This window comes from Phragmites australis, chromosome 23 (genome assembly GCF_958298935.1).
Source record: "Phragmites australis chromosome 23, lpPhrAust1.1, whole genome shotgun sequence".
Classification (NCBI taxonomy): domain Eukaryota; kingdom Viridiplantae; phylum Streptophyta; class Magnoliopsida; order Poales; family Poaceae; genus Phragmites; species Phragmites australis.
The window spans coordinates 22,203,627-22,229,957 of NC_084943.1; the positions used below are offsets into that span (position 1 = coordinate 22,203,627).

The following is a 26,331-nucleotide window of genomic DNA, read 5'->3' on the forward strand; positions in this document are numbered from 1 at the left end:
CAGCTTTGAGTTTCTTATTGGGTAACCGGCTATTTATGTACTTGTTATGCCTTCTCTTTGTGTTTGACAAATCTAACAGATTTTTATCTTTCCTATCTATCAGTTTTTTTATCTTTTATGTGACAACTTATTATTAGTTCGAAATCTGATAGATTTTTCTATCATGTGACAAATAGACGGAGGAGGAAGTCTAAAGTGTTCCCGGCCCCTGACAACGTACAGAGCAATAGCTAGGCGCCAGAGAGGTCGCCATCGATCGGCGTCGGCCACCCGGCCCGACCTCCTATATATACACCCGTACTCTTGGCAATCAACGTCGTCGAAATCAAAACGGAATCGAGCAAGTCAGTGAAGTGCTAGCTAGGGAAGCGTCCGTACGTACGGACATACAATGGCGAAGGTGGCGTCACACGGGGCGTTCCAGGGGGAGAACCCGCTGCACTACGCGCTGCCGCTGGCCATCCTGCAGATCTGCCTCGTCGTCGTCGTCACCCGCGGCCTCGCCTACCTCCTCCGCCCGCTCCGCCAGCCACGCGTCATCGCCGAGATCATCGTAAGCTCCCCGGCCCCGCCGTTTCTTGCTCTCGTTTCCATATAGCTACAGCCTACAGTTAGCTAGCTGGAGCTTGGCCCGATCGGCGCCACCGCGTCCGGCCGGCGGCCGGCCGGCCACCAGCTGGCAGCTGCTGCATATGCTCCATGCATGCCCCTTAGCTACTGAACCCTTGTGTTTGGTCTTTGTTCATTTGTCCATGTGCACGCCGGCGACATATATATATGTCTACCCATTATTATTACCGTCGGCGTGAGCAGTAGCCCAAAAGACGCGGACATGCAGCGAGAAAACAGATCGACAAGCAATGGAATATATATATATATATATATATATATATATATATATATATATATATATATATATTGTGTTTACGTTTTTTCACATCATGCAAGTTACTCCGGCCTCTGCATCTTACAAATGGGCACACAATCTTATTCATTATTATATCATTGTAGCGTTAAAGCAGCTGAAATGTTAAACAGATAGATAAATAAATTAACAAGTTCTATAATACTTGAAATGTTATTCATCACATAGCATGTTGCTAAACCGTCACATATTCTTAACAAAAAAGTTCATAGACGCGACTTCCCGTGCTTGGCATGTCTTGGGCGCGTGGTTCCTCTCTTCCACTTTTGTGTTTACATGCAGTCTAGCAACGAGAAACTAAGTACTGGGCCTGTAGCATTCAAGCAGATAATGATCTCATCCCTGTAGTTAATCACTAGGAATATTACCTAACGGGTTTGCACTAATATGTCTTAATCCTTACTTCGAAAGTCATAAAGAAGTGGTATCTGGTCATATGGACACATGGCCATAGTTTTTGTTTTTGGAGAAAAGGGGTTTTATTATGCTCCGACTTCTACAAAAGCCTGGTGAACCAAAAGTAAAGAAAAATAACGTCCGGCCAGGCAATTATCCAAAACACTCAAACACAATTTTGATCATCGATGTCTGTTGCAATTTATGTTTGAACGCTTTATCCTAGTAAAGAATTGGCGGTTGTTTGTTGGTCAAGTGAATGAAATTAATGTGCTTCGCTTACCTCTTAATATCTTATAGCCTCAAATTGGACTTGATTCAACTTACACTTTTGACCTAATTTGATTTTGTGTTGTTTGTTTCGAATGACAAAGGTGAAACAAGTAATTATAATTCTGGAAAATCTCTATAAATTGTCAAGACAAAAATTAGCTTTTAACGAATAGACAAAAAAACTTGCAGTACAAATTTCGTTAATTTGCAAATTACTTGGCACCACAATTTTAAGCAAAGTCTTATGAAATTTCAGGTGAAGAAGAAAGTAAAAGGATAATTAAAAGGACTGATAAAATACGCTATACCAGTTCTTGAATATTAGAAGTTTTGGACATTGGCATATGACAAGTATAATGATATCCCTTTTTCACGTGATATTACTTTCGCAAGATTAAAAAAAAAAGGTATTTTTTTGTGTGTTAGTGGTCAAAGTTAGAAAAATTTGACAGCACGTTTTCTAAAATGTCATATATTTCAAAATGGATGGAGTAATAAGCAAGTATCTGAAGGAAATCTCCACACGTACGGCTTCTACGCATATTATCTTCATATGGACAATTAAACACCATTGAAAACATTTGTAAATCGAAGTTAAAATAGTGACTACATGCATTGCTACGGATGGACACTTATTTTGACTTGAGGGAGTACACAACAATGTTTGCGAAACAGTCAGAGAAGTAAATCATTGACGGCTTGATCTCCAAACATGAATCTGCATGTGTTTCTGATTCGAATTGATGGATCGGAGCTATTGACGATTTCGCTTGATCGACTGACATGATACGGATGGCTTGCCCGAATGGTGTATGCAGGGAGGGATCCTGCTAGGCCCGTCGGCTCTGGGCCGGAGCACCAAGTTCCTGCACGCCGTCTTCCCGCCGGAGAGCATGACGGTGATGGACACGCTGGCCAACCTCGGCCTGCTCTTCTTCCTCTTCCTCGTCGGCCTCGAGCTCGACATCTCCGCCATCCGCCGCACCGGGAAGAAGGCCCTCGTCATCTCCCTGTCCGGCATCGCGCTTCCGTTCGCGCTTGGCATCGGCACGTCGTTCGCGTTCCGCGCCACCATCGTCAAGGACGCCCCGCACGCGCCGTTCCTCGTGTTCATGGGCGTCGCGCTCTCCATCACCGCGTTCCCGGTGCTCGCCCGCATCCTGACCGAGCTCAAGCTGCTGACCACGGATCTTGGTCGCATGGCCCTGTCCGCCGCCGCGGTCGACGACGTCATGGCCTGGATCCTCCTCGCGCTCGCCATTGCGCTCTCGGGATCCAGCTCGCCCATCATTTCGCTCTGGGTGCTCCTTACCTCCGCTGGCTTCGTCATCGGCGCGTTCGTGCTCCTCCGACCGGTGCTCGCGTGGATGGCGCGCCAGTGCCGCGAGGGTGAGCCCGTCCGGGAGGTCTACGTTTGCGCGACGCTAGCCATCGTCCTTGCTGGCGGCTTCGTAACCGACGTCATCGGCATCCATGCGCTGTTCGGCGGGTTCGTCGTCGGCGTCGTCGTCCCCAAGGACGGGCCATTCGCCGGCATGATCATCGAGAAAGTGGAGGACCTCGTCTCGGGGCTCTTCCTCCCGCTCTACTTCGTCTCGAGCGGCCTCAAGACCAACGTGGCCACCATCAGTGGAGCCAAGTCCTGGGGTTTGCTCGTGCTCGTCATCGCGAACGCTTGCATTGGCAAGATCGGGGGCGCAGTGTTCACGGCCCTACTCGTCAAGATCCCTGTCCGGGAGGCGGTGACCCTCGGCTTCTTGATGAACACTAAGGGGCTCGTCGAGCTCGTCGTGCTCAATATCGGCAGGGATCGCAAGGTGCTGAACGACGAGACGTTCGCCATCATGGTGCTCATGGCGTTGTTCACAACCTTCATTACAACGCCCATTGTCATGGCGATCTACAAGCCGGCGCGGCCGTCTGTGCCGTACAAGCGCCGCACTGTGGAGTGCGCGCCCGGAGACGCGAACAGCGAGCTGCGCGTGCTGGCCTGCTTCCACACCAACCGCAACATCCCGACGCTGCTCAACCTCGTGGAGGCGTCACGGGGCAGAGGGCACCGCCGTCTCGTCATGTACGCCATGCACCTCGTCGAGCTCTGCGAGCGGTCGTCCGCGATCACCATGGTCCAGCGCGCGCGCCGCAACGGAATGCCGTTCTTCAACAGTACGGACAGGGAGGGGCAGATGCTCGTGGCGTTCGAGGCGTTCCAGCAGCTGAGCTCCGTGAGGGTGCGTGCCATGACGGCCATCTCGGACCTGAACACCATCCACCGGGACGTCATCGACAGCGCCGCCGTCAAGCGAGCGGCCATCGTCGTCATGCCGTACCACAAGGCGCTCCAGCATGATGGCTCCTTCCAGTCACTCGGGTCCGCGTACCACGCCATCAACAAGCGCGTGCTCCGTGAGGCGCCCTGCTCCGTCGCCATCCTCGTCGACCGTGGCCTCGGTGGCCCCGCGCAGGTGTCAGCCAAGAACGTGTCCTTCTCCGTCGCAATGCTCTTCTTTGGCGGGCCCGACGACCGTGAGGCGCTCGCCTACGCCACGCGCATGGCAGAGCACCCCGGCGTGGCCGTCACGCTGGCACGGTTCAGGCCTAACCGTCCGCATTCCGACGAGGAGACCTCCAACGACGAGGCGGCGGTCGAGGCGTTCAAGTCCAACATGGGCGCCGTGAAGGATGGATCGGTGCACTTCGAGGAGCGAGAGGCTTACACCAAGGAGGAGGTGCTGGAGACGATCGACACGCTGTCAAGGTTCAACGTGTTCGTGGTGGGGCGGATGCCGCCAACGGCGCCGCTGGTGGGGAATACCGACGAGCTCGGCCCCGTGGGGAGCTACCTCGTGTCGCCGGACTTCAGGACGTCGGCGTCGGTGCTGGTCATCAAGAGGTACGACCCAGCGACGAACCCCAAGAGCAAGAGGTTCGACCCAAAGGCGAGGCCGCCGGTCGCGACGGATGAGGACACGCTAGATGAAGAGATGGGCAGCGCCACCGTGGTGCCGGTGATGCAGTCTCCGATGAGCGACGCGGCCTGAGCCGAGCACATTCTTCGCCGGCGGACGCCCGGAACCCCGTAATGAACCGTGGCGACTGGCGAGGTGTTTGTTTAGCTTTGTTTCTTTCCTTCTGCAAGCAAGCAAATTAAGCAGGTACGATGCAAATTAAACTAAGTACCTTTCAGTCAATATGTGCAATCAAAACTATGTTTGTTCTGGTCCTATATCACTCTTTTATAATTATCTGTATTGTACATAGGAAAATATGGACAAACTTACAGGATAAATAATTTTAGATTTTCATGCTCCTGTGTGTATTTCCCAAATATATGTCAATCACATGTAATGGTCCAAAATATAATGGGCGTTGACTTGAAAAAGTAAATTTCACAAAATGACAAAACTATTTTGATATGTATCATAAAACTATAACTATTTTTTACAATAGGTACCACATAACTATAATTTTATTATCGTTAATTCGTGTCAAAATAGTTGTAGCCGTGAAAAAGTTATAGTTATGCGGTATCCAATGTTAAAATAGTTATAGTTCTAGAGTACATATCAAAATAATTGTAATTTTGTGTGTACTAGATCAAAATAGGTGGGGTTATATAGAATTTACTAAAAAAGAAATAAGATACCAGCTTATGAGTTATGAGACTCTGTAGAAGGACATGGACATGGGAGCGCGCGTGCAGGAGTGCCCAAGAGCTAACATGTGTGTGTTTATTTTAAAATTTTGAAGATAGATGCTTCATCTATCTATCTATTATATTAATAATTAACTAACATTACTTGAAAAAATTCCTTCACTACCGACCTATAAAGAAGTTTCACTGTCGGTTTTAAAGTTGACAGTGAACAATAGATAACAATAGTCCCACACTATCACTGTCGGTTCGGAGACCGACAGTAAAGGGGTTATCACTGTCGGCTGAAAGCTTCAGCTGGCAGTGATAGTCGACTATCACTACTGGTTAAAGGTTTCAGTCGACAGTGATAGTTGGACGCTGAATCGATCTTTTTAGGGCTGGAAAAATTGGAAAAAATATATTTTTTTGCACCCGAGGAACCCCACACCCGCACCATGCAAAATACACGCGTGTGTAGTCTGTAGCACTCGAACTCAGAACCTCTTAGCTCGCATGATACGTCCTTACCATCCCACCGCAGAAGTACTAGTGATACCATTAACATATACGATCCTTTTGACATCTTCTGTCTGAAACTTCATATGATTATTTGAATATCTAAATGATATCAAATGAAAAGTTTTTACTATAAAGTTGTAAATCTCATCGAGAGCTACAATTTTGATATAAAGTTGGTCCCTATCTAACTTCGTATGAAAAAGTTATGAATATTTTCAACTAAGCTGTCATCCACTATCACTGTCGACTCTAGCCACGAGCTGACAGTGATACTAGAGTCAGCAGTGAAACCTTGATTATCACTGTCGGCTCTAGCCACCAACCGGCAGTGATAGCCAACAGCCGGCAGTGAAACCTTGACTATTACTATCGGCTCGTGGCTAGAGCCAGCAGTGATAGTGGGTTTTCACTGTCAGTTCTTTTCTAATAGCTATTTAGTGTCAGTCCATGATACGTATCGGCATGGATATTTCATCACTGTCGGCTCGTAAAAAACCGGTAGTGATGGACCGGCATATGAGAGCATGTACATCCGTTATCACCTCTATTAGACACTAAGGATAGTTAGCTAGCTTCACCTCTTCTTTAACTACTTTGTTGTATCTCTTAGTACCTATTCATAGATGTTAAAGTGATTTAAAATATTTAATTTTGTTACTAAAATGATGTTTAGCACCAGTAGCAAAATTTAACGTTGATGTCATGTATTCTAACCTTAGCATCTATACTTAGATCTCTTAGCACCGATAGTAACTCATTTCTCTCTCCTTTAGCTTCTCTTTAGCACCAATGAATATAGATGCTTTAAGCCTATATCTATAGTAATACAATAAAAGGCCCCCTCCTTCGCTCTCTAAGATCTAGAAATTACTTCACGTGGAGACATTGGCAGAGATGACATAGTCGAAGGAGGCAACACCAGTGCAAGCGGTGGCTGTGGCGACCATCGCCTGGTGGAGCAATCACGGCGACAATGGTGCAGCCACGGGAGAGAAACAAGGAAGAATGACATAGAAGAAGATCATCGATCGGTTGTTTTCTTATTAGCTCTACAATGATCTAGCAATGACCGGCTTGGAATCAAGAATGAAGTCATGAATGTTGTTATGTGGAAAAAGAGCAGCCATCATGCAATGCAAATGAGAAGGACAAACGATATTAATGTCGTTGTGCCACAGCTTTCTGGACAGAGAAGAACAATACAAAATCTAGCAACGACATCACTAAATAATAGTACATTATTAGATCGAGGCGATAATCTTCATATTTGTTTGCTCAGTCCCATAACATAAGAAATTGCCAGTAAAAGCTAAAACAGTAAGGTGGAATTTGGCATGCAATTGCGCGGACCACTTATCTAGTTAAGGAGTATAATAGAAAGCTAGGCATAGTTTAGTGTCCATCTTCACCGCAGTCTGCAGATATAGAGAGGAGAACAAACAAGCAGACAACACAAACCGGTTAGGAAATATAATAATACAGGCAAGCAGAAGGTAGATAGCTACTGAAAGAAGAGGATCAACAAGCAACCGGTAGAGGATATATTCTCTCGTTAGTTTTACGTACGTCTGAAAGCTAGAACACGTGTTGCACGTCTGAACCTGAAAGATGCACGAGTATAACGGATTTTGGATAACGGACCGTGCATGCATGCAATCGAGTCGTCTTTCATTGTTGGAGACTAATGCAGCCAAAAGCAAATTCTATACCATCATATTTAGAAATATCATCGTGAGATCTTATTCATATTATTTATGATTAAATTGAAGAGAAGAGAAGAAGTAGATACATATTATCACAGAAGAAAATTCGTATACGTACTCCCCAACTGTCGACGCCTACTCGCCACAGTCTTTATGGCCAGTCAGCTGTTCCCATAAGCAAGCACCAATATAATCAACTTCTGTGTCACCAATTAAGTACCGGTTGCGAGTATTTAAGGTGTGTTTGATTGGTGGTATAAAAATGGAACGGATGATACAAGACGAATAGGATGGAAACGGTACAAGCTACTTGTACAAGATAATATAAATGTCACGGAAACATGATGATACGGGATGAGTTTTGCACGGTTGCCCATCTTCCATTAGCTGGATGTGATTATCTCACATTAATTACCTCTCTTTTTTCCATTCCTTTTTTTCTGCTCTTGCACCTCACTCAGTTGGTCCCACGTAAGCTTGGCCCACAGTTAAGTGAAGAATACTGCAAACAATGTGGTAGCTAGATAAAGCATTTTCTCTGCAGCAGCGTTCTTCTCATCTCGTCCCTTTCATCGTCTTCCTTCTTGAGTTCTGAGTTTCCCCACTGCATCGAACACCTCGCAGCAGGAGATAGAGCAAGATCGCCCATCTTTGCTTTCGTTCTCATCTTCCTAACTGCCCTGCAGGCGCCTCCTAGCTAGGAGGCTAGGATCCGCCATGCCCGACGCCTCATGTTCTGCGGCCGGCCCATCGCCGCAGATCCTGTCAGCCGCCGTTGCTTCTCTGCTCGCTCGTCGGCTCGTCGCCTGTCCTGGTCCCATCCCATCACTTCCCTTCGACCATCGTTGGCCTCATCGGTCACTCTCACCACCTCGTAGGAGATGGTGAATCGACCACGGGCGCAGCTGGATGATGAGGCGCTAGAGCGGAGGAAGAGCTCGTCCCTATACGAGGAGTATTTCTAGAATTTGCCCAAATTTGCTGCATCAGATGATTCAACATCTACGGGGAGTATTTCTAGAATTTGCCCAAATTTGCTGCATCAGATGATTCAACATCTACGAGGAGTATTTAGTTTCTAGAATACGCACTTCCTTCCATCTAATCTCATTGAACGCAAGTACGCACCACAAATTAACATGCCCAGCTACACGTATAAAGTCCAAAAGTCCACCTCTGGGACGTGCCAAAAATACGCAAGTAGCTGGAGTGTGACGCGCGTCACGTATCATGCAAAACTAGGCCTCGTCGTTGAACGTGTCTTGCATGTAGCTACAATAATATATAGTCCGTGTTGTTACGATGGTAATTTTTTTTGAATGAAATTACGATGATAAATTTTTTGAATGAAATTACGATGATAAGTTGCTTCGTAACTTATGCACCGGTCTCCCTCTCCCCAAATAGATTTGCACACTTATTGCCCTGCTTTTTTTTAAACAGTAGAATCTATTTTCATAGTTTTTTTAGACAGGGTCGAACGAGGTTGCTCCGTGAGCGCTGGCTCGAGCGCTCGTGTTCGCCCTTACCAATCAGGCTAGCGTCTAGATGCATTATTGCCCTGCTTGCATTTCTTTTTTCTAAAATAAACCTCCATTATTTCATTGTAAATTTCTGCAAGATCAACCTGGAGATTAAAGGGCTAAACAACAGTACAATGAATTAATAGAGGGTTTTTTTCTCCATTATTTCGTACACATCGGCAGGATCCATCCATTCCCCTCCAACAGCAGCCGTGGAAAACCGTAGAATGATGTAATGTCAACTCTCTTCTCTCCACATGCATTATTGCCCTGAACTAATCTGACTGAAAAAGATATCTCAAGCAGATGATCATTTTTTTTCTGGGTTAAATTAATGTGTTCTACTAGCTCTAGTTGTGTGTTTGTGTTTTATTTATTTGGTGCTTTACTAGCACTAGACAGACAAATACAGCATAGATAAAGATAGAGGTAGCGAGGTAGGGATGGGATTTTTACATTTTGATCCTTTTTAGAAACATATTCTATGCACAGATCAAGACATTTGATGGGCTCTTTTGTACGTCACCAAGACATTTGATAGCGTAGTTGAATAGCACGACACGGTGATATTTAGCGTCGTTGTAGCTCTCACATATCAATCTTCTATGTTAGAATTGCAAGATCATATGCGACAGCTATCCAACATCAATTATCACCACGTCGTGCTATTTAACAGCGACGCTAATAATCATAGCGTAGTAAAAAAAGATATATTTTGTAACATTGTTTCCCATAGGTCCATACGTAGAAAAGTTTTTAACAAGGACTAAAATCTAAAAATTCCAGGGGAGGAGAAAGTCTTCCCTTGGCTATGACGTGTAGCCTCGTACAGTGAACGCCCATCATCCATTCCGTTCTGCGAGAGATTCTCCCATGTGCCGACGTGGCACGGCACCCTATATAAGCAAGCCCACGCGGCCGCTCAGATTCCCATCTCCACCAGACCTCCCATCCGTCTCGTCTCCTCTCCTCTCGTGCTGGTACCATGGCGGCGAACGCGACCAAGTGCTCGGGGCCGATGAAGGCGACGTCGCAGGGCGCGTTCCAGGGGGAGAACCCGCTGGACTACGCGCTGCCGCTGGCCATCCTGCAGATCTGCCTCGTCGTCGTCGTCACCCGCGGCCTCGCCTACCTCCTCCGCCCGCTCCGCCAGCCACGCGTCATCGCCGAGATCATCGTGAGTCCCCCCTCCCCCGACTCGAATGCTCTAGCTCGCTCGCTCGCTCTCTCGATTCGTCCGTAGCCTCGCCGCGCCGTCGGTCCGGACGCCGATGGACTGGGTCGGTTTGCGGCACGCGCCCGCCCGCTAGGGTTTGGGTTTTGGTTGCGGCGCCGTGCTGCGCGCTTTTGGTCGGGGAAGAGGACGCGGGGGCCCAGGAGGAACCTCCTCCGTCTGTTGGCTTCGTCTCGCTTCCCAAAGAGAGTCTTCCAGAGGGACCGTTCTAGTGGCAACTCTAGCGAGCGACTTCGAACGCGAACAAGGCGACACGATGGGCGACCGGCCCCTCGCCTCGACGGCTAGCCGGCGTCGGAGGTTGACGGTGGTTTTTGTAGTTTGTTCTTTTTAGTTTAGTTTCTATGTTAATTTAGTTTCTTCCTGTGGATTTAGTGAGTAGTCCATCAATGTTTTTGTCCCTGATTCTCCGCTGTGGAGGAACCTACGAAATTTATTGTTCTAATAGCGCTTTGCGCTGTTTATGTGGCTAAAAAAAGTTAATGGTGTTTATCGGTCCTATCTTATCGGTAGGGGTAGTATCAACGTTGATTTTTTCGAAATAGCTTAGAAGTGTTAGTGTCCAGAACATGAGGTTATTTTCTCTTTTATTTCGTAGGTTTGTGGTTATATTGTGTTGGTGCTTAATTAAATAAAACCACCTTTTCTTTTAAAAAAATTTCTGGGACTCCTGCTCACAATTTTCATTTCCTACGCCGACTTCAATTTTCTGAGGATCATCACTCGTGATTACGACCTGGTTGGTGTTTTCTCTGGCATAAGTCATAATTGATGAGAAGTTTGGATTTTTACTATTATACAGTTTTAAAATAATATTTTAAGTGTTATTATACATACCATGAATTAACACAATGACAAGAAAATCAAGGAGACAAGATTTTGAGTGGTAATTCTACTGAGCTAATTTTTGGCATGGTAGATCTTCGAAGTCCACTCTTTAGAGTGGTAAAAATTCAAATTTCTCAAAATTGATATATAGGGATCTGTTTTAAAAAATGACTGGGACCGAGGTTTGTGAGGATTTGAGACATACCAATCTTTCCCTCTGCGACTTCATAGTCCGATATTGATACTCTCACCGCCTTTGGAATGAAGAATTCCGGTACGGTTTTTTTTTTTTTTTTTTTGACAAATCGTATTGAGGCCCTGAATTTAGCCAAATCGTATTGAGGCCTCTGAATTTACGGGTCCTTAGGTTTAGTCAGAGAACTGAAATCCCTTCTCACTTTCGTGTGTGAAATCGATAACAGGAAAGATGTAATTACCATACCTTGTTAGCATCGTCATTCTGATTTAAAAGGAAAGAGGTTAGTAAACAGCCAATCTGCTACTTGCTAGCTGTACTTGGTGCCATACTCCGCCAAATTAGCTACTGCCTTGATTAACTAATTCCAGTTCGTTCCACAGCATCACTCAGGCCGGATCCTGGGGGAGCTCTGCCTCAGATAACCCTGCATTCAGATACCCGATCGATATCAGATTTATACAGTATTTGTTTGGCTAGAGATTAGAGATGGCCGTTTGTTTGCACAGCAGAGAGAAGATTCCTAGCATCTCCCAGAAATAAACAAAGTCCCAAATGGAATTTATTTCAAATGCCTTTTGTTTTATTCCTAGCATCTCCCAGAAATATATCTGCGCATATATTAGCTAAGCCATAAGTCATGGTCTCTTTTGTTTTATGATTTATTTCAAATGCCTTTCTGATTAACTACCTGACCTGCAGTTGTCTACACGTTCAGACCCAAAGTATTTTATTTTAGATCGTAAATATGGTTGAATTGGTCAAGAAATGAACGAGGGCAGGTTTCTAGGGATGGTTCAACACTAATCTATGGAGGGTACCTAGAGAAAGAAATGTGGAAAAACTAAGGTGAATTCTTAATTGCATTATTGGAAGGAAGATAGACTTCCTGCATGACTACAGGCTACCTAGTTGTCATTGACTTCCAGTGGTTGCTTAATAAAGAAAAAGGATACAGATAGTACTGCCAACTAGTAGTAAACAATGTTTTCTTGATTAATAGTAAGGGAAGTAACTGCTATGGACACGTATTAGTATGTTCCTTTACATACTCTTCAAACAGCTTGTTCTTCTTCTTTTCTTTTCTTTTCTTTTTTTTTGCTTCAATCATTGTCTGCTATCATCCGAGTGACCTACTAGTGAATTACTTGACCAGTAGCTCTTCAAGTTTTTGAAACGAACTAGCTCTTCGAGTTGTAACATATTACTATGAATTAAGAATGACGGGTCGTCCCTACTCCCATTACCGAAGAGAGTATACTACCTGCTACATGCAGATTTTACAGCACTGTACATTCTTATAGTTCTATATTGTATCTTCCTTACACAATTCATTTGCAGAGATAAAAAAACATTGCTCCTATAACCAAAAATTGGATATTGTTTAGTTTGTTAACGAATTGATATGCATGCATGCATAAATTTTGCATGTAATTTGATTAATGATGGTGTAACTTGCTCACCCACTTTTCATGGCATGGTTTGATTGGATGATGCAGGGAGGAATTCTGCTGGGCCCGTCGGCGCTTGGCCGGAGCAGCAAGTTCTTGCACGCCGTGTTCCCACCTCAGAGCCTGACGGTGCTGGACACGCTGGCGAACCTCGGCCTGCTTTTCTTCCTGTTCCTCGTCGGTCTAGAACTCGACATCTCTTCCATCCGCCGCACCGGCAAGAAGGCCCTCGGCATTGCACTTGCTGGTATCTCTGTCCCGTTCGCGCTCGGCATCGGCACATCATTTGCATTCCGTGCTACCATTGTTAAGGGCGCGCCACAGGGGCCATTCCTTGTCTTCATGGGCGTGGCGCTCTCCATCACCGCCTTCCCGGTGCTCGCCCGTATCTTGGCTGAGCTGAAGCTTCTGACCACTGATCTTGGCCGCATGGCCATGTCTGCTGCAGCGGTCAATGATGTTGCTGCCTGGATCCTTCTTGCACTTGCCGTTGCGCTTTCCGGTTCCGGCTCGCCGATCATTTCTCTATGGGTGCTGCTCACCGCTGCCGGCTTCGTCATTGCAATTTGCTTGTTCCTCCGTCCGGTGCTGGCCTGGATGGCACGCCGGTCACCCGAGGGCGAGCCAGTCAAGGAAGTCTACATCTGTGCCACCCTCTCCATTGTCCTCGCTGCTGGTTTTGTCACCGATACAATAGGCATCCATGCGCTGTTTGGTGCCTTCATGGTCGGCATTGTCGTCCCCAAGGACGGACCTTTTGCTGGTGTCCTCATCGAGAAGGTGGAGGATCTCATCTCGGGACTCTTCCTCCCGCTCTACTTTGTCTCGAGCGGCCTCAAGACCAATGTGGCCACCATCAGTGGAGCCAAGTCCTGGGGTTTGCTTGTGCTCGTGATAGCAAACGCATGCCTTGGCAAGATTGGCGGCACGGTGATCACGTCCCTGTTCGTCAAGATTCCCGTCCGGGAGGCGGTCACGCTCGGCTTCCTCATGAACACCAAGGGGCTTGTCGAGCTCATCGTCCTCAACATCGGCAAGGACCGCAAGGTGCTGAACGACGAGTCTTTCGCCATCTTGGTGCTCATGGCGTTGTTCACCACCTTCATAACGACGCCCATCGTCATGGCCATCTACAAGCCGGCTCGGCGGACTGTGCCCTACAAGCGCCGCACGGTGGAGTGCGCACCTGGGGACGCGGACAGCGAGCTGCGCGTGCTGGCCTGCTTCCACACCAACCGCCACATCCCGACGCTGCTCAATCTCGTGGAGGCGTCACGGGGCACCGGGCGCCGTCGCCTCACTATGTACGCGATGCACCTGGTAGAGCTCTCCGAGCGGTCCTCGGCCATCAGCCTGGTGCAGCGCGCGCGCCGCGATGGCATGCCATTCTTCAACAGCAAGGAACAGAGAACGGAGCAGATGGTGGTGGCGTTCGAGGCATTCCAGCAGCTGAGCTCCGTGAGGGTGCGCGCCATGACGGCCATCTCGGACCTGGACACCATCCACCGCGACGTCATCGACAGCGCCGCCGATAAGCGAGCGGCCATCGTCATCATGCCGTACCACAAGGCGCTCCATCACGACGGCTCCTTCCAGTCGCTTGGCTCGACGTACCATGCCATAAACAAGCGCGTGCTCCGTGAGGCACCCTGCTCCGTCGCCATCCTCGTCGACCGTGGCCTCGGTGGCCACGCTCAGGTGTCCGCCAGGAACGTCGCCTTCTCCGTCGCCATGCTCTTCTTCGGCGGGTCCGACGACCGTGAGGCGCTGGCCTACGCGACACGCATGGCCGAGCATCCCGGTGTCGCGGTCACCCTGGCAAGGTTCCGGCCTAACCGTCCTCATTCTGATGAGGAGGACGCCGCCGACGAGGCGGCAGTTGAGGCGTTCAAGTCCAAGATGGGCGCCGTGAAGGACGGGTCAGTGCAGTTCGAAGAGCGGGAGGCGTACACCAAGGAGGAGGTGCTGGAGACCATCGAGTCGCTGTCCATGTTCAACGTGTTCGTGGTGGGGAGGATGACGCCCACGGCGCCGCTGGTGGAGAAGCCCGACGAGCTCGGCCCCGTGGGGAGCTACCTGGTGTCGCCGGACTTCAGGACGTCAGCGTCGGTGCTGGTCATCAAGCGGTACGACCCGGCGACGAACCCCAAGAGCAAGAGGTTCGACCCGAAGGCGAGGCCGCCGGTCGCGACGGAGGACGACGACGCGCTGGACGAGGAGATGGGCAGCGCCACCGTGGTGCCGGTGATGCAGTCTCCGATGAGCGACATCGTGTGAGCAATCCGAGCCGGGCTCCTCGCCGCCGTCCGGCCGGCGTATGGCATCTCATAAAGAACCGTGCTGTGGTGTGCCTTACGTGTTGCATGTGTACTGTCTCCTCCTGTTGCTCTGACGAGCGTTCGTGTCCAGCATTAGTTTCAGCTCATATGATCGATCTGTGTGGACTGATGAGATCGTTCCGCACGTGCTTCTTGTGCTCGCACGTGCTGTCTCACCAGATGAAGTGTATATATACTATATGTGCTGCTGTGTATATAGCTTTAATTTGCATGTTACTGGCATTGTCTGTATTCTTCAATATACAATCCTCCTATTTTTCTGACGCGTGACAATATGACATTCTAGTTTCGACGTAGCTAAGTTTGGTATCTTGTATTGTTGCATAATAACATTGTGGTGCCATAGATTCTGGAAGGTAAGACGCTTGTTGTTGATATATCCATGTCATGCGAATTAACAAATGACCACATGCTCAACATGGCCTATTTGTAATGCCGGAGTTTCCTACTCTGCTGCTGAAAATGAACTAGTATTTCTTTTTGAAGTCTCTGCGAAATTCCTTGTGAAGATTTCTATTGTGCAACTGCTCGGCAGTTGTCTGTGCCTATTAACCGAACATGCATCTATTCGGAAGGGGTGTCCTCGAACGGACAACTTCTTACTTATTTATATATTCATGAAAGATCAATAAAGAAAGCAGTTCGAATCATTGTTTGTCTAATATTACATTGCAATCCTATGAAATCTCGATACGTTATCAGACACGCATTGCTCTACTTGATCAAGGAACAGAGAAGGAGAAGAAGATGATCATTGAGAGGTGAGAGCCATGGATGATTGGAACTTGCTTGTGATGCACTTGGCATCTGCCCTTCTTTGTGTTCTGCACAATGTGCAACTTCGTCATCCAAACGCCTTCCTCGGCCTCCGTTGTGATCTTCATCATGCCTCGGGTTGTGGTCATCGTCACCACGCTCCCTAGGACCGCGGTCGTTGCTTCTTCACTCGCCATGGTCTTCGTGCTCACCATGGCCCTCACCCGCTCAATCGCCCTCGGGCCGACACGCATGGTGCCGGCCCCAGCACCACACCATCCATGGCCATGACAGGCAATGTTGTCAACCTGGCAACATGGGCTATTGCCCGATCCATAGCTTCACGCCATTCACGTACTCACCAACCGTGAGCACCGTCACCCCACTACCACCGGAGGTCGACATCCACATTGATGTCGTCGAGGAGCCGCCATCACCGACGCATGTGTCGCCTCCACCAATCCACATCGGACCGAGCCACCCAGGGCGCATCAGCACCATGGTGATGCTCATCACGACGGCTCCCAACCTAGACACACCGACGACTAGGCGGGGGGGACCATGGTCGCCCGCTATGGGCTCCCCCCATACTTCGTCACTGTGGCCACAGCCTCCATCGACGTCGTCGCTGCCTCGGATGGCTCTTCCCCTTCACGTTGTGCAGGCCCTGGTGACATCATCCCCTATGGTGAGGGGAGCTCAACTGCCCCCATGGCAGCAGTGTCATCGACACTGCTCGATATATCGATCGACCACATCCTCTATCGCTTCGCGACAGTAGCGGTGAATCCCTAACACTGGCAGCCTCCGCCCAAGATCTTGGTCATCGGCGGCTGTAGGATTTGCAAGCAGGATCCCTAACACTAGCAGCGGCGATTCGGATACCTTTCCTCCTTTGACGAGGAGGAGTACACCTGCACTGAAGCAAGGTGGCGCGACAGCAAAGGCGACATGACACAGCGGCGACGCGGATGCGAGCGAGTAGCAGCAGGCGGGTAGGGAAACCCTAACCTAACTACTGCCCTATCCCCTTTATGCCGTCGCACACGCGCTCTTGACCTAGGTAGGCCGAAAGGCCGCCCAAGCCCAGACCCAGGTTGCCTTGGTCCCTTGTTTGCACCCCTGCTGGGCCAATGGGCCAAAAGGCTGAAAAGGTCTCAGCCTAAGTTGACTTGGTCTATAGGCCAGTAAACCGAGCCTCAAGCTATTTTGCATATAAGACCCGAATTTTCTAGGAAAGTGCAAATTAGTCCAACTATCAATACTGTTCATTTTACTTATCACATTTAGACCCCTGAAATTTACTATAATTACATCATGTATTATTTAATGTTGTAATTTAATATTCTAGACCCTATTTTTCTAGAATATTATGTAACACTCGATGTGTTTGCTTCATGCAATCCCTATAACATGCTATTTTGTTTACGACCATGTTAATTTTGCGATTGAGATTATTTTCTCGCAGAATTACATATTAATTCACCTTAATTAAGCCCAAAAAGACTTATGCCTAAAAGTGTTTAATTCAAGTAGAATTAAAATACAAAATTAAATTAAATGATTACCTCAATTTAATATTTGTGAAACACAAGGTAATTGAACTATGGAATCTACTGCATATTTGTAGATTATCCATAATTACTGCGAGATCTACATTTTATCATCTTGACTTAATGACTACCTTCAATGTATTCTTTCAAATATTCTACTTAGCATAACACAAGGTAATAGAAATATAGACATCTAATGACAAATATCAAATTATGCCTCCTCCTACTGAGATATCTACATCATATTTGGTGATTATCTTCAACATATTAGGTACATAATTTGATGTCTACACTATGTATTTCAAGTCTCAACTTGACTTTACAAATTTTGCATTATTATTACAATATTACCATGATAATTTTTAATTTCCTAGTAAATTAATCAAATCTATGGTTTAAATCTATGTAGGTCAAGATGACCGATAAAGAGTTTGATGCACTCGCACTCGATGGTCGCAACTTCCCAATATGGCCTATGTACGTCAAGATTAGGCTTGTGTCCCGTAAAATTGTAGCGGCAATCCAACCTACCTAAGAGGGAGATCAACCGCTAGCATATCAAGTTAAATATGGAGCATTATACATAATAAGACACTATATCCATTCGGATCTCAAATCTGAGTATCTGATGGAAGATAATCCAAGCACTCTATGGCTAACTCTTAAAACTAGATATGAACAATAGAAGACAATCATTCTGCCCGATGCAAGTCATGAATATGTTTCAAGTTGTGTTTTTTGAAAAAGAACCTGCATATGTGGAAAAGATAAAGAAAACTTTATCTACTATGCTTCCCGCTAATAGGATTTTACAGTAACAAAATCATGCAAGAAATTATAAAGTGTATTCTGACTTAATTCACATATTATTTGAAGTCGAAAAACATGATAAACTCCTTATAAGGAATCATCATTATCGTCCAATCAACACTACTTCTTTACTTGAAGTACATTCTAATGTTCAGAATAATAAAAAGTTCAATGGCTTTTCTAGAAGCTAACCAATGAACTTTAAAGGTAAACGCAGACGCAACAGGAAGAAGAAGTCATGTGCACCATAGCAAAGGAAAGGTATTTCTAAACCCAAATTTGATAAATCTAATGTTTATTACAAGTATGGCTGTTATAAGCACACTACTAAGAAATGTCGTACTCTAAGATATTTAATTGATATGTATGTATAATTCATGAAACGTAACTAACCTACTCAAGGATAAATATATGAAACACACTTCAATCTTTAAACTGACACCACCAAAGAGGTTAGTTGTTCACAACAAGTTCCATAAGAACCAAGTAACAATTAGACTCTTCAACAGTCAGAAGATCCCATGAGCATGAAAAATATGATTGTCGAATTTGCTTCGTACGACATGTTTGGAGACCTTATCTAGTCTCACAATTCCTTAAATACTATGTTATCTATGTTTATTAGTTGTTGTAATATATAAGTTATCATCTTATATATTGTATGTCGCAATATTATATCATCACATATGATACTAAATAAAATTTATATTTATTATATATATATAAAAAAATTCATATTAAATTCTTCATTTATATATATAGATTTCTTCGGGACTCAATCCGATGGAGAGGAAATGTGCCTTATAGACAGTTGCACAACAAATTATGTACTTAGGGTTTTCTTGCATATCTTTTGTTAGAATTGAATAATTTTTGTCACTCTAGAATTGTAACTTTCACACTTATTTAGGATGATTGTGCACTAGTTGAGCCTAGCATATTTTGGATTTTCACTTGTGAAAAATCCGTTAGTTTATTTTTCGCTACAAGTTTAGACTAACGGTAAAGAAACAATTTTTTTGTAAAAACCATCTATTCACCCTCTAGGCGATATCATTGTCCTTTAAATAATGCTGCTGATATTGTTCAGATGCAAATATGTTAATAAAGAGCAATATCATTAAGCATATTGCTCCTAAATTATTTTATCATCATGAGTTACAACAAAGTAGAGAGATAAACATCTTTCAAAAAAATCTTATGATAACCTCACAGATTTATTTATTTACAAAGTCCTTACCAATTTTGACATTCTAAACATGGTATGCAACGATTTCAAGATTTGCAAGAATCAAGGATAGTCTCCTCCTAAATTTAACATGTTCATACATCATATTATACTCTTTTCCCTTTATAAGTTTTACTTATAAAGTTTCTCATTAAAGTTTTTTAATGAGGCAATATCTACACAAAATCATATGCCATATCTCTTATTTTCTCTATCGAGATTTTTAAAGGAGATATTAAAGACATATATATTGTTCTCTAAACTCGTTTATAGATTTTTCCTTTTAAAATGTTCTCATATGAGTTTACAATGAGACAATAATCAATATGTTTACAATGAGATAATAATCAATATATGCTGTATCATTTCTTTCTTATTTCTCTACTGATTTTTAAAAGAGTTTTAATAGTATATCACTATTACTCTACTCATATTTTTTCTATAAAATTTTAGAGGAACTTTCAATATGATATGTATGCACATGGATGGATATCTATCAAGGGTAAATGTTAGAGATCAAATGATCTATGCCAGTTACTATACTACCCGACAATTGCCTGTTGTGCAACCGCTCATCAGTTGTCGATGCCCATTGAACAAACAGACATCCGTTTGGGATGGGTGTCTTCCAAACGGACACATTCTTATTTGTATATATTCATAAAAGATCAATAAAAAACACTTTGAATTATTGTTTATCTACTGTTACATCGCAATCCTATCAAATCTCAATAGATACCAACGTCTAAACAAGAGCGTATACGTATATTGGTTCATTAGTCCTGTTGGGAGTTTAGGAATTAGTCAAGAAATAGTATTCGCTTGGTCGAGTGAGAGAGGTGTTTAATCCATTTTATCCGAACGTTATAGGCACAAGGTTTGGTAAACGAAGATATCAAGGTTAACACGGCTCGGACGGAGTACAGTACAGTTCAGTTCAGCCATTGCAACTCTGACACGGTGTGATTTTTCCCTGCTCAGTATTCGCAGGGCGATTCATTATGTAAACAAACTCTCTTTTTTCTCTCCTGCTCTATAAATTTTTGAGGCATCCCAGTTAAAAAGAAAACTCTGCAAAACTTGTTGCACTAAGTGCTTGTTTGGTTAGTAACTAGCTTTGTCATAAAATTTTGTCTAAGGTTAATTTTGTCATAATTTTGTGACGAGAAAATGACCGACTAACTTTAGACAAAGTTTGATAAAAAAATATTTCTATGACAAATAGGCTAGATAGCTAAGAAGTTAGAATTATAACAACAACCAAATACTACCTAAGAAAATTATGACTAACTAATTTTAGATAATTTTAGATGTGACAAACTTAGTAGTTAATCAAACATGCCCTTAAATACTCAACACCCTCAGATATAAAAGGCGTATTCAATAATGCTTTCATATAGGTAAAGCGTATCTGCACAACACCAGCCTCCGCTCCACCTGCCTCGCCACGTCATCACTCACCAGATAGACATCGCGCTGCCAACGGCTTCGCGCACGCGCAGCATGGCGCTCCGGCCACTGCTCCGCCTCCTCCTCCCCTCGCCTCCACCGCCTCCCCACGGCAACCCTCACCTCCCACCACCCGCCGTAGCGCCGCCGCGCTCCTCCTGCTCGCCGCGTCCCCTCCGCGACCCGCCCGCGCCGACGAGGCCCGCGTCGTCCGCCTGTTCCAGGTATCTGGCTGGCTACTTCCCACCGAATCACGATATCAAAGGAACTAAACCCTCGAAACCCTCCCCCCCCCCCCCTTGACATCGGAATTGGTGCGGCGGGGCGCGAGTCTGTGCAGGAGGCGTCCCCGTCGGTGGTGTTCATCAATGACCTCGTCGTCGCGGAGACGCAGGGGCGGGGAGGACGAGGTGGGGAGGGCGAGGAGGAGAGCGTCGCGAAGGTCGAAGGCACCGGGTCGGGCTTCGTATGGGACACCGCATGACACATTGTGAGCGCTGCTTCCCTCTTGGCCTTTTTGTTCAGATTTCAGACTTACTAGGAGCTTTAGAGGAGTTTGTGAGTACTGTTTGATGCTGATTCATGACATGGATAGCGGACTTTTGGCATTGCGGTGTCATCTCTTATCGGTGACAATTAACAATTCGCCATCTCGCACTGTGGGAACAACGATATGAGCATTTTGCTCAAGTTAGTGTGGTTTTGAGTAGTCTGTTCACTAAAATTTGGTTACTGCTGCTATCTTTTCAGTGTTTCATCGGCTTACTTGCAACTTCCTACATCAAAACTTCCATTTGGACTAAGCGCGGTTTCAACTTTGGCTACCGCATTTGTCTCATCTATGTTTGGCAATGCACTATTACTTTGATGTGGGTCGCCTGATACATTCTATAGTTAAAATAGATTTTCAGGCATTCTGTAGAATTGCATTTATTTGGATCCTGTTATGTTGCTGTGCTTGTTAGTACATTTATCATGGCGTTTTGAAATCTGTATTCTGCATAGAATAGTTATCAGAATTCAGAGTCGTATTGGCCGATGTAATCTGTTGCTTCGAATTTCATATTGATTCGTTACTTTGGTGTGTCAGGTGACAAATTACCATGTGGTTGCAAAATTAACTGGAGATGGATCTGCGTCTCATTGCTGCAAGGTTGCTTACTGGTGTCTTGCACTATTAAATGCTAAGTACACACTAATGCTAATACTTCTGCTTATTGATGCCTTTTAACCATTGCTTAATGGTTTTTGTAGGTTTTCTTGGAGGACCCTAGTGGCAACAGTCACTCAAAAGAAGGTAGGCTGATTGGGTATGATCCAGCATATGATCTTGCTGTTCTGAAGGTTTGTAAATGCACTATTTCTGGCTGCAGTTTCAGTTATGTGAAATTGGGTCCAAGTTGAATATTTGAATTCAGATTAGTGATGTAGGTTGATGTTGATAGTGACAAGTTGAGGTCTGCTCTGATTGGCACATCACGGGGTTTGCGAGTTGGGCAGAGCTGTTTTGCCATTGGGAACCCTTATGAACACGAACATACTCTAACTACTGGGGTAATCATGCCTTGAAATGTTGTTCAAAGTTGTACAAGCTTCTGAAAGTCTCAGAGTCTATCATCCCCAAGTTCGATGCATTATGGAATTATGGTTATTGTTACTGTTACACACCCTTGATATGTCAAATCTTCTATATTCTAATGGTGTGATCACTAAAGTTTCTTGTAGGTGGTTAGTAGATTGGGGAGGGAGATACCATCTCCCAATGGGAGAGCGATTCATGGGGCGATACAGACAGATGCTGCTATAAATGCTGGTAACACGTTGCTTCTTTGTCTCTAAATCTAGGAAAATTGTACTTATCAGATGGTCCAGTGTGTAAAAAATTGTACACACTGGATAGTCCGGTGATCAGAGACCGTGCACGTCAGAGTATTCTTTCTTTGGTGGCAAAATTTGAATGTTGCATCGGATAATACGGTGATCAGAGACAGTGCACGCCGGAGTATTCTTTCTTTGGTGGCAAAATTTGAATGTTGCACCCGGTGTTTAGGGGATGTGAACACTGGACATTTTTTCTAGAGAAGTTTGTTTTTGGTGCTAGAAGGAAAATGCACACCGGACAGTTCGATGAGTTGTATGAGCACCGGAGGCTTCACTGGACCATTTAACAAAGATGTTGCAAAATGAGGTCTGATGTAGTTGTACTCACTAGATGATCCGGTGATGGATCTTGTACTCACTGGAAGGTTTTCCAAGAGGTTTCCAGAATATTTGCTTGAGGTCAAAGCAAGCAGCTGTGAGTCACACTTTGAGAAGAGTGTGAGGCGGTTTCGTGGTTTGGTCTCAAAATTGTGGAGGAGTGAAGTGCACGTAGCATCATTATAGAGTTAGCGTAGAGGCAAAGCTAAATCGTGAAGTTGTCACTGCTATTTGATGGACGGAGCGAAAAATGGATCAAAATGCCATAGTGGTAGGTAGAAGGCTATTGTAAGCAAGAGGTATTTTGGAAATAAGGAAGTTTAAGGGCTAAGCTAACTCCTTAGACCTATAAATAGAGGGGTATAACTGTAGAGAAGGCTTGAACGAGTCATTTGAGAGTCTAGTGATAGGTTTTGGAGGAGAAGAAAGGATGGACTTAGCATTTGTAGTAGGTTAGAGTTTTTGAGAGAAAAATATTTTATAATCTGCTTAAAATAGGGCTAATATCTGGGCTTAATGAAGTTTATTTTCTCATATGAGCTTGTATTCATCTCCTTCTACTCTTTTTCTTTTTGTTTCCTTGCTTCTCTAGTAAGTTTTTTATTTTTGGTTGTGATTTTTGTTTTCCTTTTGTGCTGCAGTTTTCCCTCCCTTGTGAAGTTGATCTTTTTCTTGCTAGGGGTATAAAATGCACGTGCAATAGTACGAATTTGGGTTTCGTATTCCCTTGCCTCTAAATCATTAATCTGGAGAGTTTCTTCACCCGGTGGCTATCATCTCAAGTTCCTTTCTTAGTTGCAAGATTTTGTGCACAAAGTCATATAAAATGGTTTTAAATGGAACCTATGGGTCATATATCATCCGTAAAGTCAAGTTGCATTGGAACTTTCTTTCTTAAATAGTTCTTTTAGTGTTTTTGCTTTCGCTAAGGTTTTGAGGTGCGTTGGGTGATCAAATAGGAGAATGCTATCAGTTTCAAAAGAAATTTGTTGAGACGTCTATTCACCCTTCTCTATTCGTCAATCTCGGACCTACAGATTACTTTGTGTTGTTGGCTTGTCGTATTGTTTACACTTATTCCCACTAGATTGGAAATATAAGTTCTTTTTAGTTATGGATCTAATATTAGTTTTAGCGCTAGTTACATGGCTTGTAATGCACTGAATTGTGGCCTGTCATTGTGCTAAAGACTTGTGGTTATGTAGTCTGACTACAGGAATTTAGAGAGCTTTTGCTATTGTCCAATCGGCGTTAATAGTTTGATGTGAATTTGTTTCCCCTTGCTACATATATAATAACGCGAGTATCATGGAGGACTGTCCCCTTCTTGCATAAAGGTGGGATACTGGGATCAGCACACAAGAATCACAAGGACATGTTTCGTATGACATAGATGTCCAATGTTCCCTAAAGTGCTTTTTATCGCGTACTTCAGCTTAGGAACTCTAAAAGAGTTGGGACAACTATTTCTTATTCCGCCTTCTCCCATTTCGTGTTTACCCCTCTTCTTTTCACACTTTTCTAGTTTTGTTGCTTAGTACACACAGTTAATTGGCTGTGCAAGCTGAATATGCCACATTTATAAGATTTTCTTACTTCAAGGTAACTCAGGAGGTCCACTTATTGACTCTTATGTCCATGTAATTGGAGTTAACACAGCTACATTCGCACGTAAAGGTAATGCTTCTCTCTTATTCAGTAATCAGTATTTACTCAATATCAAATCATACATGGCTTGTGACATTTCGTTATGCATCCTTTTATCTCTTATGAATATGTCCAGCTTAGGGATTTGAGAGCGCCACTTTCTGTTTTATCAGTTGTCACATAGCATACTTTGCTGCACATCTCAAGCAAGTAGACACTAGTCCTTTAGAAACCTTTCATTTTGGAAGAAACAAAACAGAATTTTAGAAGAGCAGAAGACACTCTAGTTCTAAAAGAATCAATGCAAATTCGTGCCCTATGAGTCTTCTGTTAAGACCTGATTCCTGTGTGACAAAAGGAATGGTTAACAGAATGTGAAGATCGAAATCAACTCTTGTTTTGATGATGCTCCCTAAGAAGCAGGTAAGTTGTTAGGCAAAATTAGACGGATACCATCGTAAAAGTATCCATATTAAAAAATACCCTTGGTTATGAGGATGGCATACATATCTAACATTTGCGATTTTTACGATGGTGCCTAGCAATTGTCCAAATTGTTATTACTTTGTGGTCAACAACACCCATGATGGATGATCACGCCTCCATTTTGCCTTGGTTTGTCAGGAATCTTGATTTTATGCATGAACTCAGGTCACAGTCATACTAAGATGACACTATTAATTTGATTGTTGGTGCATTTGATCCCAGTTACTTAAACATAAGTCTACGCAGGTCAAGTGAAAACTCCATGCTTCAGTGTTCTGTGTTCATGCAATTTATTTCATGCGACTCTATGCCCCTCAATTTGATCAAACATCGCGACGTTATGCCCCTCAATTTTAAGCAAACAAGTTTTACACCTAGTAACATAGTTGTAGATCTCGAGCTCTGTGATGATGTGTACCAGACGGCCATGATATTTCTGTTTCTTGTACACACAATTCAGATCTCACGAATTGAACTGAGATGCATTAATAACTAATGGATCGTCTGAGTGTGCAAGATATTGTGCAGATGTACTGAACATTACTCTGCTGTCTGCCAAATCATCTTTTTGCAGGATCTGGGATCTCATCCGGGGTAAACTTTGCCATCCCCATCGACACTGTTGTGCAGTCAGTCCCCAATCTTATTGTATATGGAACCTCTGTAAGCAATAGTTTTTAACTCCGTAGAATATTATCTAGTTAATGCGTGTTCTCTCTTTGCTACGCCCATTATTTGCTTATGTAATTATAGTGTTAATTTGGAATACTATATCTGCATAACTTAGCGCATCGCCTGTGACTTAAGGTTTCTTCAATAAACATCTGCTTAAAGGCGATCTTTTAGCTGGATACTTTGAAAAAAAAAAAAGCTTAGCTGGATGAAGTATGTAGTGCAGAGAACCTCGCATGATTTTGGATGCGCTGAACTTAGTACGTACGCATGATTATGTAGTCAATTTTGGTTGTCCTGTCAGGCACGACATCCATGAACGATCCTAATCATTACCATTTGTTACATTGCACGAAGATCAGCTAGCGATACAACCAATTATCAGCCACTCAATGGCCATCTTGTGTAGTAAGTAATCTTTGGTTCATACGTTCGCTAGGTCCCTACATACAAATTACACTGCTAGCTGCTCCAACTCAAGCTTGATTGTGAAATCACCGGTGAATT

General features: G+C 44.6%; 2 protein-coding genes and 1 pseudogene across 3 annotated transcripts; all 3 read left to right on the top strand.

Annotated features, from left to right (window-relative positions):
• The first annotated feature begins 203 nt into the window (after positions 1-203).
• LOC133906606 (cation/H(+) antiporter 19-like) lies at positions 204-12,866 on the top strand. 2 transcript variants are annotated; one of them, XR_009907819.1, is made up of 3 exons: positions 204-553; positions 2,413-4,749; positions 12,734-12,866. XR_009907819.1 is itself a non-coding variant. In XM_062348558.1 (2 exons), the coding sequence occupies exons 1-2, from the start codon at positions 392-394 to the stop codon at positions 4,633-4,635; spliced, it is 2,385 nt and encodes a 794-aa protein (XP_062204542.1). In that variant the 5' UTR covers positions 204-391; the 3' UTR covers positions 4,636-4,903. The 2 variants fall into 2 exon arrangements, 1 of the variants encoding a protein (XP_062204542.1); XM_062348558.1 differs by lacking the exon at positions 12,734-12,866 and having other exon boundaries at positions 2,413-4,903.
• Positions 9,899-15,228, top strand: LOC133906605 (cation/H(+) antiporter 19-like). The gene is made up of 2 exons (XM_062348557.1): positions 9,899-10,153; positions 12,734-15,228. The coding sequence occupies exons 1-2, from the start codon at positions 9,962-9,964 to the stop codon at positions 14,960-14,962; spliced, it is 2,421 nt and encodes an 806-aa protein (XP_062204541.1). The 5' UTR covers positions 9,899-9,961; the 3' UTR covers positions 14,963-15,228.
• Positions 15,229-20,779: 5,551 nt separating this feature from the next.
• LOC133906474 (protease Do-like 5, chloroplastic) lies at positions 20,780-26,000 on the top strand (annotated as a pseudogene).
• The last annotated feature ends 331 nt before the right edge of the window (positions 26,001-26,331 follow it).